This window comes from Pleurodeles waltl, chromosome 9 (assembly GCF_031143425.1).
Source record: "Pleurodeles waltl isolate 20211129_DDA chromosome 9, aPleWal1.hap1.20221129, whole genome shotgun sequence".
Taxonomy (NCBI): domain Eukaryota; kingdom Metazoa; phylum Chordata; class Amphibia; order Caudata; family Salamandridae; genus Pleurodeles; species Pleurodeles waltl.
The window spans coordinates 369571139-369586260 of NC_090448.1; the positions used below are offsets into that span (position 1 = coordinate 369571139).

Sequence of the window (15122 nt, forward strand, 5' to 3'; positions counted from 1 at the left end):
CAGAAACAAATCCCTGCTAAGCAAGAGTCCATGTACTCAACCCCAAGAGAGATTTCTTTAAGGGTTCATCTTGTCAGATATGTCTAAGACTACCGTCATGCAAAATGTACAAGGGATCGTTCAATACAGCAACACTGTTCTAGGATACTGAGTCCCTGACCACCATTTCCCAGTTCTTGTGGAGGAAGGGTTACCTTTGTTTGTTGCAGTAGCCACATCATTTAGCATTACTTTTTACGATTTTGCTGTGACATGTCATCCTGTTTTCCCATGGTGTTGCTGCAACATATTTCTTAGCCTTTGAAGGGACCTGTCTTTTCTGTGTAGAGATCATCTGTCATCGACCTTCAGTACTAATGTTGTTAAAATATACTGTGTGTCTTATCAGCATTATCCTTTCTTCATGTTCCAAACTGAGATGGATCATTTATACAATATATGTATTCTAGAGACTTCCCTAATTATGTGTCCACTCTCTTGATTACAACAAAAAAGCTAACGCAGTACGTATTTGTATGGTATCTGGGTTCTGCCCACGCGCATCCGTTTATATTTGTATTTATCAAGCATGCAAACATCATCTACATTTTAACTTGGACAATTACCATCTGTGTCCTTTATAATCTTGATAAGATGGAACGCCTCTTTCTGCACCCTCTCCTCCATGGATCTCTTCCCCATCCCGAAGTTGCGCAGTGTAGCGATGGCAAATCTACGCAGTGTCTGCCATTCTGCTCCATTGTTGTTAGTGATGCCTGCAAAAAAACAGAAGACCAAAAAAGGTAGAGACTTAATAAACTCTAGTTAGGCAACATCCCACTGGCTTCTTTAGAAGGCATGAGCTGATCATTTAAGGAAATCAACAGTAAGGTCATCAACACTGATTCATTGTCGGATTATGGGTTCCTTAGAGTTGGTCTATCATGTGGACCTTTTATCGCTTAGATATAACTGGCCCCACCCACTGTGGTCCTGGAGTTCTAAAAAAGACATGAGGTGCCAAACCACTGATTTATGTGGTGCCTGTTGATTTTAGGGGCGGGCTACCAATGCCATGTCAAAGTTGTTTTTTCTTGCCAGGGCATAGCATGCTTGAAAGGCAGGGCCTGAAACAATGGCCACTGTCCACGTGTGTGGGAGAAAACTCTCAGTGTGTCAACAACTTTGACTGAAGATTAAAAAAAATAACTTTGGGGGTTTGTATTTCAAAATGTAAAAAATGTGAGTTGGTTTATCATGCCGCTTGGTGTGGTTGGCCAGAATGCATTAAAGTGTGAATGAAAGTGATCTTACAAGTTTGGTGAAAGCAACATCGCTAAAAACAAAATCTCTACCAAAGGGGGCAGACTATCTAGTGGGTAGGTGGCTTTAGGGCTGGGAAAAGTAGACTCCAACAGCTTATCGACCCATATGCCAAAGTCAAAATGAGCCTCATAATTCTTCAATCATTAAATCATTTAGGATTGTGGGCACATACAGGATTCAGGAAATTACCTTTTTATCACCCATACCTAAGATAGTGGAACAAGTCCTAATAATAAGAATCCCCTACATTCTCATTCCATGAAGAAGTAGTTCATCATTGACACTGTGTAAGGTGGTTTTTGCATTTCTGCATATTCTGGGAAGTGGTGTTGAATCCCAGGATGATCGGAGGCTACTGGGACGCATTTATGATAATTGGGGCCTTTTACCCTCTGGTGCCCTGGTCCACTTTACTACTGAACCACCTACAGAGCACCAGCTTCACCTTTTAGTACTAGACCTTCAGGTTAGCAAAGCACAGCGGTCCAAGGTTTACAGTGGAAGATGGTGTGTTAGGCACTAAGAACTTAGCAAAGCAGACAATAACAATAACTCAGGGCCAGATTTAGATATTGGTGGACGAGTTTCTCAGTCACCACAGTAACAGATATCCCATCCGCCTAAATCTAAATCCTGTCGGCGGAGGGGATGTCCGTCACTGTTGTGACAGAGTAACCCATCCGTCAATATCTAAATCAGGCCCTTAGTGTCCAGTCTGTGCTTTTAATTTTTTTTTTAAATGCAAAAGGACATTAATCCCTCAAAAATAATCAATGGTACACAAAAACCATGCAACTGCTTAAATGGAAATCCTATGGAAAGAAAAATATGATCTTCACATACACTACAGTCTACACAAAGCTCCCTTCTACTGTATTTGGTACTGGGGCTTTCATAATGTCTACACTTTGCCTACTGTAGGTTTCAAAAGGGTTTCTCAGTGTAACAAGTCCAGCTTCAAGGAAGACTTACTACACGGTCACTGGTTTGGGTAGTGTATCCTCAGATGCTTGCCCTATCTTTTTTGCCAGCTGTAGAACTCTGTCTGCTTTAACTCTGATAACCAGCAGTAAAGTGCCTATGCTCTTCCTTTAAACATCATTCAGTCCTAATTGGCATATTTAACTTACCCCTGCATTCCTAGGATGACTGGAATGCAGCATCTAATTGTCTAGGCCTGAAACCATATTTGCACTGCCACCATAGTGGCAGTGGTGCAAACATGGCTTCAGGCATTCTATTGTAACCTGGCTATAGCAGTATAACAATTAGACCTGCCAAAATAAACTCTTGGCAGGTAGAAGCCTTTTGTTTAAATACTAATAAGTAACCCCTAGGTAGGCCTTTTAGCCCACAAGGCAGACTGCATGCTATTTAAAAGTAGGATAAGTAGAAATTTACTGTTAACACGTCCTTATAGCGACTAATTCACAAAAGCTATTTTTCACTGTGTGAGGCTTCGCTATTCTATGTAGAAAACAGATTACAATTGGAATAATGTATCACAGGAATGAGCTTGCTAGAAAAACAGGTAAATAACTATTTTAGTAGTTATCACAACTAAATAGAGCTGCATTTTAAGATATATTAATGAAAGGTAACTTTTAGAAAGTTACCCTTTCTCTGCCTGGATTGCCAGAAGACTTATTAATATACTCATTTGCCTTTTCAAAGCCAGTAATTAGCCTTTGAATAGGTGTGAAAAGGTATGGAGTGCCTCCCAGGAGCAACAACATGCTGACCTCAATGGGTAGAGATGACTCCTCTGAGCTAAGCAGCATATGCCAGGTCGGACTGTGGGGTTGACAAGTCTGCTGAGTCACATGTAACACTTGAAAGGGAGAGAACAGGATACCAAGATAATTCTTGTATATCCACTGTCTGGCTGATAAAGGACACTGCTTTTGTCCTACAAGATGCTTATCTCTACATATAACACAGGGGGCACTTGAAAGGAAGGGAATAGGATGTAAAGTCAGTCCTTGTGCATCCACTGACTGGTTGCTGAAGAATCCTGCTGTTGTCCTACCAGACTTCTGTCTCTAGTTTTTATATAACACATGGGGCTCACTTGAAGGAAGGAAACAGGATGCCAAGACAGTTCTTGTGTTTCCACTGTCTGTCAGGGGTCAGGTAGCTCCTTGTCTCATTTGTAACTTACCTAGTGGTTTCCTACTGAGCAATGTAATTCCCTTGGAAACCCCTGAGCCCCATACCCTCTTGATCTGCTTGGTGGAGGTTTCTGATTCCCATCCCCATTCCAGTGTGTGTACGGACATTTGTTTGCCTTGAAATAATCATGTGTGTTTATCTATGCAGTACCTACATTTCTGGCTTCTATCGATATGGCTCTTGTTTTGACTTTTGGACATCAGCATGTAGTTATAAATATATGGGCATAAGAGTGCCCACCTTGTGAATGGGGCACTTGAGCCCGAGTTGTTGACCCTTTGAAGCGTAGCAGCTCTAAGACATTCACAAGCCCTCACACTGTGTTTACAAGGGTTCGTGTTCCCACGCAAGGCACGTGACCCGAAGGCCATGATTGGCTTAGCAGGTATAAAAGCCATGCCCAAGTCGCCACCCGATGCTTGGCTTTGTGAATCCTGCTGCAGCAGTGCTCTTTCCTCACCCTTGCTGGTCTTCCTATGCAGCTCCACCCAGACCTCTCTCTCTGCGATGACTCATCCCAACAGCTGCAGGCTCCTAGCCTTCACCTGATTACAGCAAAAGAAGAGGAGCGTGAACAGAGGCATATGTATGTGCTTTGTATTTACTTGCGCACTCATGCCTTCGCACCCAAAAAAACATGCGAGTCAGTTTTTCTAGTGCAGACTTCTAAGTACGCGCTCGGGCCTACTGAGCTTCTCTGAAACAGTATGATTGGGCTAATTTCTTGTGGAATACCAAGATGGGAATACACTTGGAAACATAAAACAGGCTGTTTTATGTTGATTTGTATAGCACACTAACCTCCGGAAAGGGTATCCAAGCACTTGGGCAAATGTGTAGGTGCGTGGTTCCAAGGTGTTTACATGAAGAGCCAGGAATTCAGTTTCTTGCAGAACTCAAGAAGTGAGGAGGATGCTCTGATTTACTGAGGGAGGCCTTTTTGTGTCTTGGTTGTGATGTAGAAGAATGGACTACTCCAGTTTTGCTTTTGCAGATGCGAGGAGTGTGTGCAAATAGGAGTTAGGCAGAGCTTAGGTGTCAGGTGGATTGGTGAAAGTGTATGCGGCTGCTCAGGTATTCTGGTCCTGTGTTGTGTAGGGCTTTGTATGTGTGCATGAGAAGTTTGAATTGGCCAGGGAGCCAGTGAAGTCTTCTGAGGTGCGGTGTGATGTGGGTTCAGCATGGGAGGTCGAGTATGAGTCTTGCAGCGGTGCTCTGGATGGTCTGGAGTCTGTGTAGGAGTTTTTTTTAAATTCCAGCATAGACAGTGTTGCTATAGTCCAGCTTGCTGGTGAGGAGTGCTTGCGTGATGGTCCGTCTGGTGATCTGAGGCAACCATTTGAAGATCTTTTGCAGGTTGCATAGGATGTGGAAGAAGGAGTTTCACAATAACTTGAACTATCATGCTGAGCTTGTCATCTTGAATGACCCCTAGATTTCATGCCTGGTCTGTGGGTGTGGTCCTAGCTCTGACTTAAAGCATGGAAATGACACAGATAAGCAAAATGAAATTTGGGCATCTATGTTCCCAGGCCAAATTAACTTAGTGCATAGCTCCTCTTCAAGCCCTGCAGGGAGCTCTACTGGGTCCTTGCATGGCCTCTCCTAAGTGATCCCAACACATGAAATGCATGAATCACAAGGAAGAAGCAGCTGCCTTTCAGCAAACCCATCCTGACAACATAGACTTGTGGGATGTGCTTGCTGTACTTTAGGATGAGAGCAAGAAGATCTGGGCAGGAAGTGTACCAGGGTGAGATTCCCTTGACAATAATGTGTGATTACATCATTAAGCATTATCAGAGTGTGGCTGTCAGACAAAAGGTCTTGAAATGGGACAACTGAGTGACTTTATTGGCATTTTGCTTAAGAGAACAACTACTCTTGTTTAAGGTGAAATCAGAAATCATACTACAACTGTTTTAATTGTCTAGCACAGAGATTGTTCATATTGTTAGTATCACTGTCTATCTTTTAGGGCATCTGGGGGCATATTTATACTCTGCGCTGAATTAGTGTCATTTTTTACGCTAATTCAGCACAATCTTAACTCCATATTTATATTTTGGCACTACAGATGTATAGTGCCAAAATATTGGAGTTAAAGTCATTTTTTGCCTGCGGAAAACTACCTTGCATCAATGAGATGCAAGGTAGGCGTTCCTGGGCAATAAAAGTGACGTTATGGCCCCAGCGCCATATTTATTCCCCGTACTAAAATCAAGCATGGGGGAATGGGGTCCTCAAATAATGGCGCTAAGCTTGCTTAGCGCCATTATTTAACAACTGGGTCAGGGCAGGCGTTAGGGGACCTGTGGGCTATTTTCCATGGTTAGAGACCATGGAAAGAGCCCACAGGTGCCCTTTCCTGGCCCCAGGGACAACCCCATCCACACCAGCGGGACAGCGGAGGATGGGGGACCCCATCCAGGTACGTATAGGTGAGTAGAGGTAAGTATATTCTTTTATTTTTTGTAGTGCCATAGGGGAGCCTAACGTGGGCCCCCCTACATGGCACTGGGCCCAATGGCCATGCTAGTGGACTTATGTCCCCGGGCATTGCCACTGGGGTGGTGGGCATGACCCCTGTCTTAACTAAGACAGGAGTCATGTCCATGTGGTTTTAACATCAGAAAATTATGCTAATCTGGTTAGAGGCATTATTTATGCCTCTACCCAGACTAGCGTCATCCTTTGACGCTAAACCCCCTGTTCCCCCTATGCCTCCCTCACCTGGCTAGCATCCTTTTTTTTTTACGATAGCCAGGCCCTACCGCCAGCTAGCGTCATACCATAAATATGACGCCCTGCTGGCGTCTTGGGTTTGCGCCAGCCGGCAGTATACTTTTTGACGCTAAACTGGGTTAGCACAGTTTAGCACCAAAAAGTATAAATTAGGGTCATAGTACCTAGTGTTCTGTCCTTAGCATGTTCCCAGGAGAAAAGAGACAAACCCAGCAGAAACTCCCTAGATGCCCAGCAGAGAACAGGACTTCGAAGAGTCGAGGCTGCTGTGTTCCTTTCCCTCTTCTTCCATATTCTCACTTCCATCTTGGGACACCTGCCAGAGCTCCCAATTCCATTGTGGAGTGCTGAGAGGTGTTTTAGGAGGTCAGGAGGTCTGGCATCGCCCCTGCAGAATATCTGTCATTCAAGCGAGTGGTCGCAACACTTTCTAGCAGCTGAAGAATCCTGCTTTTGTCTATACAGACTTCTGTCTTTGGGTGTATTTTGGGTACAGTGGCTGCCCAAAATTAGCTTTTAGTGTTAGATGTAGTAGGACATGATGATTACAATAGTGCATTCCCCACTCATACTCCCAGCCTCCACAGTCCTGGACTTGTATGGCCGAGGACCTTTGCCATCTAGAAAATGCCCACAGTGGGTAAGGCTGGCCTCTGGAACTTTTACCCCTTTTATTAGGACGTGTCCAAGAGTCATTCCCACCCAGTAACTAGCTTCAGAAATAAATGTGACACCTCCAGACAGCCACTGCAGAACACTGCTGGACCTGAGGAAACCAAAAGAGGATTATGCCTTCTATCTGGCACCTGAGAGGAGTCATCAAGTACTGAACATGCTTCTACTTGTTCCCAGGACAAAAAAAGTGGACTCCAAGGGTCATAAGGCTGTCGTCCTATCCAAGCTTCAGGGATACAAGAGGCCTTTCCTGCAACTGCCCAGATGGCCATTGGCAAATAGACCTGGAATGAACCCTGCTGAGGTGCTAGGGGCTTCAGAAGTGTGGATTGGGGTTTAAAAGGACTAAGTCAGATGGTTGAACCTTGCTGTTGTATTCGACCCCTGACTATTGACTATTATGGACGCTTTGTGCTTTATTGCGCTAATTCTACTTAAAACATAAAAAATTAATATATTTGATTACCCTTGTGAAATTCTTGACATTTTAGTTCTGAGTCATTAATTAAATTGTACTTTATTTTTCTAATTGAGTTTGGGATTTGTATTATTTTGCATGTTGGCTTATTACTGTTTGGTTATTGCAAAAATACTTTAGCCATCGTCTTAAGTTATCCTTGTCTGCTCTGTACCATAGCAGATGGGGCATTAAGCTCAGGTTAATTTAGTGACTTTGTGGGTTCACCATGGCAAGGGCTTTGATTATTCCTTGACTCATTCACCCCAATTAATAGTTCAGTTTCTTACACAAATAGTTCCAGCCTCTTTTAGTTAAAGCTTATGAGCCTGGTGAGCTCCCCGGTTAGACTCCTCCAAGCTTTGCTGGTGAGTACTGGCATGCATGTGACCCTTTTTCAAAGTAGGCCACATGTCACTGGAAGCAGATGTAGCCAAAGGCAGGCAGAACTTCCTGCTCCAGCAGCTGTAGGTATTCTTGCAGGTGTCTTGATCAAACTTCGTCCCAACCTGGAGGGGGTCTGTCAAACAAACATTCCAGCCCTGAAGCTCAGATACTCTGATGTGTGACTCCTAATAATGACTTGAGAATCACAGACACATACAGTAGGGCTACTGCCCAATAACTTTTCAAAGGTCGACCAGTTGTATTTTGTGTCACATGTGCCAATTTTGGGAAAAGCCTCCAATCAGACACGGAATGATATTTCCTTGAACCCTCTCTACAGAAGGTTTGGGTCAGATCTTGTTTTGTATATTTCACTCAGGCTGTGTTGCATATATGCAAGCAGGAATCAGCAGAGGCTCTGAGAGTGCCACAGTAGGGTACAGTAGTGGCGGAACGGGCAGGAAGGATCCAAGGCCTGTTGCCAAATAATAAAGGAGTGCATATCCTACCCTGCACACAAAAGTCGGAAGTCCAGCAAGATTCAGAAATGTTTCAGGGACTGCTCTCAGATAAAATGAAGAACAAGGACAATCGCAAGGCATACCCATCGTGAGATGGTACAAATCTGCACACCCTTCCCTTTCTTCGCACCCACATATCCAATAAAGAGTTGATCGTCCACCCAGAAATCTTTAGTACAATTGAGTTACAACACCAACACCAACTAGAGACCCCTGAGTTACAACACCAACACCCTTTTTGGATCCAGAGAGTGGAGTCCCTCTTCTTCATGAGAAGGGTGTGGGGGTGTGTAAAAAGTAGGCAAAGTGATGGATTGGGCTACGTGAAAAAGGGGAAACAACATTAAGAATTAAGGAGGCACTTGTATGAAGCACCACTTTCTCAGGGTGAACAGACAAATATGGTGGTTTGTAGAAAGAGCTTGAAGCTCACTCACTCTGTGAGCAGAGGTGATAGCAATAAAAAATACAGTCTTACTGGTTAAGAGCCACAAGGGACAATTGTGCATCGGCTCAAATGGGGTACACATGAGATTAATTAGAACCAGGTTCAAGTGCCACTGGGGCATAATGAACGGGGTCGGAGGAAACAAATGCGTAAGTCCCTTAAGGAACCTTCCAACAATGGGAGAAATTGATAAGGAAGGTTGGTCTGGCAATCTAAGAAAGGCTGAGATGGCCGATAAATAACTTTTAAGGGTGCCCAAAGCAGAGCCATGCTGGGCTAAAGAAACAATGAATAAGAGAATCTCAGAGAGCAGTGCAGAAAGGGGGGTCAACAGACTTGTTTGTACACTATGCCACAAACGTATTCCAACAAAAGGCTAATAACGTTTTGGTGGAGGGGCGTCTGGGTGCCAAGATACCATCACAGACTTCGGACATAAGGTCGAAAGCTGTCAACTGTTGCCGCTCAAACTCCACGCATGTAGGCAAAGATTGTCAGTTTCTGGTGGAGAAACGTCCCCTGCTTCTGTGACAGAAGATCCTCCCAAAGCGGCAGTCTGATCGGAGGATCCGTAGCCATGCTCAGTAGCTCTGGATACCATACTCTTTATTCCCAGTCTGGAGCCAAAAGGAATACTTGGGCCCTGTTGTTCTTGATCTCCTACAGAATTCTAGGCAGAAGTGGTATTGCGTAAAGGCGGAAAGGAAGCCTGCGTGCCACTCGAGATGAAAAGCATTGCCAAGTGAGTGCCACTTTGGAAACTCCAATGCGCAAAACAGCTGACATTGAACATTCTCTGCGGAGATGAACAGATCTAACCAAGGCTCTCCCCACTGATGAAAAATACCTTGCGTCACCTCCGGATGGAGACACCATTTGTGATTGACTATGCATCAACAGCTGAGTTTGTTTGCTCTGGCATCCAGAGAGCCCACCAGATTCTGGACCACCAGGGTGATGCCCTTAAGTTCCAGCCATGTCCAGAGCTGTAGAACCTCTTGACGAGGGGTTTACGACTCAACTCCGCCCTACTTGTTGCAGTATCATATGGCAGCAGTGTTGTCCGTGAACACCTGCACCACTTTCCCTTTCAGAGAGATAAGGAATGCTTTCAGTGCAAGCCTGATCCCCCGGAGCTCCAACAGAGTGATGTGGAGTCTGGGTTCCGCCGGAGACCAGAAACCTGGGATCTCCTCCTCTCCCATGTCGCCACCCCAACCCATGAGTGACGCATCTGTCACTACTGTGATATCTGGTTAGGGAAGGAAGAGGGTTCTGCCGCTGACCAAACTGAGATTCGAAAGCCACCACTGCAAGTCTTTTGCAGTCCCCTGAGAGATCTGGACCATGTCGGAGAGATTCCTCATATGCTGTGCCCATTGGAACTTCAGGTCCCACTGCAGAGCCCGCATATGTCATCTTGATTGTGTTACCAGCAGGATGCAGGAGGCCATGATGTCGAGCAACCTCAGAGTCATTCTCACCGAAATCAAGGATAGAGGCTGAAACATCAGAGTCATAGCCTGAATATCCTGGACTTGCTTTTCGGGGTTATAGGCTCGAAACTGCTCTGTTCCAGAACAGCTCTGTTGAAAGGGAGCGTCTGAGAGGGAGTCTGATGTGTTTATAGTGAACCCCAGCGAATGCAGAAGGCTCGCCATAGTCTGGAGGTAGGAAACAACTTTCTGAGGAGTGTTGGCTTTCAACAGCCAGTCGTTGAGGTAGGGGGAAGACTGAAATCCCTAACTGTGCAGATGAGCTGCAACCACCACCATCACTTTCGTGAACACCAAGGGGCGCTGGTAAGGTCAACGGGGAGCATGGTAAACTAAAAGTGCTTGTGACCTACCATGAATCACAAGTAGCACCTGTGGGCAGGTAAGATGGGAATATGGAAGTAAGCGTCTTGCAAGTCCAACGCTACCATCCAGTATCCTGGGTCCAAGGTACACAGGACCTGAGCCAGAGTGAGCATTTTGAATTTCTCCTTCCTGAGGAAGAGGTTGAGGGCCTGAAGGTCTAATATTGAACGTAGGCCCTTGTCCCTTTTGGGCACCAGAAAGTAGCGGGAATAACAACCACAACCTACTTCTGGCAAAGGGACCCTATCTATGTCTCCCTTGGCCAAGAGAGCTGCGACTTCTTCGCCACGGAGATGTGCCAGATGATCCTCTGGTAAGCAGCCGTAGGATGGTGGCATTGCCATAGTGGCAGTCTCGAAGGGGAGGGAGTATCCCCTTCGGATGATCTGCAAAACTCACCTGTCTTTTGTGAAGGATTCCCAGTATGGCAGGTGATGGTGAATCCTGCCTCCAACTAGTCTGAGATGGGGGATGGACTAGGAAGGCTTGGAGGCTGCTGCAGGGGTGGGGGTAGAGTGGGCAGATCTCTTGTTCCCTGTCCCACGAGCCATTGGGATTCCATGTCTACAGCCGGGCAGTGGCTGGGTAGCATGTGCAGCTGTGTGGCTGGCAGGGTAAGGACGTGACAGGGAGCTTCTTCCGTGGCCACGAAAGGGATGAAAAGTGGACTGTGGTGGGCAAGGACTCAAGCCGAAACGTGGGACTCCTTGAACCTCTCAACGGCCGAATCTGCTTTGTCTCAGAAGAGACGGGTGCCATCAAAGGGCATGCCCATAAGAGGCTGTTGGACATCCCCTGAAAAACCAGACGTCCTCAAACAGGCGTGGTGCCTCAAGGCCACCGCTGAAGCAGCTGATATGCCCAGTGAGTCGGTCGTGTCCAACCCACAACAAAATGTGAACTTAGCCGCATCCCTCCCATCAGCAACGGATTGGGAGATGATGGCTCAGGCATCCTCCAGGACTTGCGGCAATACCTGCGCAATTGAATCTCATAATGAATGGGTGTAGCAGCCCAAAAGGCATGCAGTATTCATGGACCATAATGCCAGACTGGAGGAAGAAAAGATCTTCCCAAATTGATCCAGTCTCTTTGATTCCCTAACCGGGGGAGCAGATGGGAATGCGCCAGATGACAAAGAAGCCTGGATGACAAGGCTCTCGGGTGTGGGGTGTTGGGACAGGAATTTAGGGTTGATCAGGGTGAGCTGATGGCATCAGGCGATTGTCCTATTCACAGGAGCCCTGTGCTGGGTCTTGACCAGGTACCCAGAAGGACATCAGTGAGGGCTTCATTAAATGGAAGGAGAGGCTCCGAATTGGAAGCCCCAGGCTGAAGCACCTCTGTCAGGAGGTTAGCCCTGACTGCCGCAGAGGGAAGCTCAAGGCCAAGGACCTCAGCTGTCCTACTGACCACCATGGAGTAAGATGCTCACTCTGCTGTAGCCAAGGTAGGAGGAGAAAGCATGCCAGCGCCTGGAGAAGTATCCAGACCACTAGTTGTGCCCAATTCCTGTGCCTAGTCCATCTCGGGGGTTGTCTAGCTGGTATTCTAAAGGGTCCAGCGTCCCCTCCAATCCTTTTTCATATTTCTACCCATAATAAAAAGGGTCTGAGTCCAACCTGGGGTGAGTAGGTCCTGTCAAAATCGGAAGCAGTGTCGACTGATGTCGTTCCGGCTCCGGTGGTCAGGGATCAGGATTGGGTCAACGTCGATGATGGGCTGAACTGATGGCGGGATGGTACTACTGGCGTCTCTATGGATCGGAGAACAGATTAGGGAGGGGCCCTCCAAGGCCAGGGTGAGAACCGCCGGCACAGAACTCGAAGGGCTTCCACCCAAGCCCCGAGGCTCCAAAGGCGCCACAGGGGGTTCAGTCTGCCCAAAGAGGCACACTGCCTCACAAAATTCTTTAAGCTGGGCAGGGGTGACTCTGGCTCCTGGAGAACAGGGAGGCATGGAATGGACTTAGAAGTAGGCTCCATGGATGGTAATCGATTGTCGACGCTCTACCCGCGTCACATCAGCCGAGCGACGGGGTGAAGGCAAAGAACGCCTAGCCTCTTGACTTCTTCTTCTTGTGACCCGAATGTCCCGATGATTTTGAATGGGATGAGGATGGGTGGTGATGACTTCGAGGGCGGTCTTGAGACCTTCCTCTCAAGCGAGACCAGGAGCGATGCGGAGTCAAGCGCTGGGCCGCCACAAGCGTTAGAGAGCACTCCCTCAAAGCTTTTGGGTTCATGGTCCAGCACTCAGAGCACGTGGTTGCACTCCTGACACCACAAACACACCAAGTGTAGACCAGTCACCGACATCATGCGGTGACAGGCGCCAGAGCACTTGAAGCTGGTCTTACAAGCCATCCCTCGAAACACCAAAGAAGTCCAAAAACGGACAAAAAGGTCAATTTTGGTCAAAAAATGACCAGGGTTGCCCCTCTCCGTATCTGCACGTGGTGCAGAAAGAAAAGGACTGATATCAGTGCACCGGGGTAGCACTTAGGTAAAACCATGACCACGATGCCTACGATGGACGTGGAGTCGCACATCGCCACCTGACAGCGCGCAAGGGAACTGCTCAAAGAAAAATCTCCAGATCCAGTCTGACTCCTGGGGGAAATTCTAAGGTAAGGGATCTGCAACTAGAAGTCTCTATCAGATCTAATCATATAATAAGAAAAAAAACACTAGCACTGAATGGAGCTACATTGTGTGCTGAAGTGTTCCTTGTGAAAGATCAAAATTCAGTCACTCAAAATAAAGTTAATAAGTGCCTTAAATAGGCTGGCCCATTGTCCCATTCTGTATGCTGTTGGCGGGAATAAAATGTGAATGGCACAACAACAAACCAATAGATGACGAAAGGTGGCTGAAAGACACTTCAAGTATATCATTTTAGTAAAATCAAAAGGCCTTTGCTAATGCCAGACCTAAAAAGGAACACATGTATTTAGTGCAACACTGGCTAACAGAAGAATTGTGAATCACTGGCTCTGACTCCTTTCTTGCTCTGGCTACTGATAGATGCGTGCGGGAAATGATTGAGTGGGCTGATGATGGAGTGGGCTGTGGTGGAGGAAACACAAATGAAGAAAGTGAAGAAGGAGTACAAGCTAGTGGAGGATCTGATGGAATGGGCAGACTTGATTTATTCCCTTCCTAACACAATAGAAACATGTCCCCCTTGAATATGGAAAGGGTTGGCAAATACTCTCATTGTCACTAAGGGGAGTGCAGAAGTGAAGACAGGTTAAGCAACTGAATCATAGAACTGGAAGAGGGACAGCACTGTCACAGGGGTGAAACCCAGCTCTCGTGGGAAGAAAAGGGTATACACTGTATAATGTTACACCATGTGTACCTGACTTGTGGTACACTCACTGGCCTATGTGTCACTAAGTGATATATCTAATAAAGTTATTGAATGCTAGGAATGGTATTTCACTGCTGTCATGCTTATGGAATGTACAAGTGAATTATGATGGGTGGATGAGGGGAGATATATAGGGTAGACCCAAATTCAGGGCATGTGGAACTTACCGAAGTTTTGTGTTGATGTTTTTGCTTGCATGCCAATGTTATGAGGAAGCACATTGATCGATATTACACTTAATGATGGACTGGTGAAATACACCATGCTAATTTTAGTTGTCTTATAATTGTATTGGAGCAAGATGAATATTTTATCTGTGTAAAATCTGAATTAAAAATAAACCAGAAAAATCTTTTATACCCTACCAGGTCTTGGAAAATAAAGACTGCATGCTCATGTACGTAATTTTTAATACACTTATGCAATACAAAATAAAGAAATGCATGAGACCAGAGCAGCAAACCAACAGCAGAAGAAGCGAGTGCAGAAAATCAAAGGCAAAATTCAGTGAACTCTTTAAAACAACAAACCAAAAACAATTCAGTTGTCCACAAAATCAGGTATCTCGAGAAAAGATTTATGGATGCAACTATTCCTTGAGACGGGAGAATGTTTTGACCAAAGGTTGGAGGACAGTGAGGATATCTATGAAAAAAAGACATCAGCTAAGATGCTTTTGGAGTGAGGAATGCATGTGATTAATACATCATAAAGGTTGAAAAATAGGTTCAACAGGCCTGTCGACTATTCCTACTTTCTATATTTCCAAAGTACTGTAGGCTACAATGGCATGTACGGATCTAAAAAAACTCCTGAGTACCCATCAAAAAATTTCTCCATTCAGAGCAGGTCATTTTTATAGCTAATAGGTCTCTTTCTGGTTCTGAATAATTCCTTTCAGAATCTGACAAAATGTGGGACAGATAGAAAATTGGATGTTCTAGGCTGTCGTCTCCCTGCCACTGTAGAAGTAGTAATGTTAAGCATCAGTTTCAATTATGGATTTCTTAGTTGGGCCTGGATGTCCCAAAACTGGAGCTTGAGTAAAGGCTAGTTTTAGTTTCTTGAAATCATCCTGGGCAGGAAAGTTCTATTGAAATCCATGGATCAACTTCTCTTAAAATATGGGTGATGTTACTAGTTAGCTGAGCAAAGTTACTAGTAAATTGTCGATA

The 15122-nt window shown here is 45.7% G+C and overlaps 1 protein-coding gene across 4 annotated transcripts in view; it reads right to left on the reverse strand.

The window, feature by feature from the left end:
• LOC138259312 (cytochrome P450 2B4-like) overlaps positions 1-15122 on the reverse strand; it is a 617647-nt gene that overhangs the window by 309999 nt on the left and 292526 nt on the right. For all 4 annotated transcript variants that reach the window (XM_069206939.1, XM_069206936.1, XM_069206938.1 and 1 more), the window contains one exon: positions 606-755. In XM_069206939.1, the coding sequence (XP_069063040.1) occupies positions 606-755 (150 nt within the window). The remainder of the gene's footprint in view (positions 1-605; positions 756-15122) is intronic.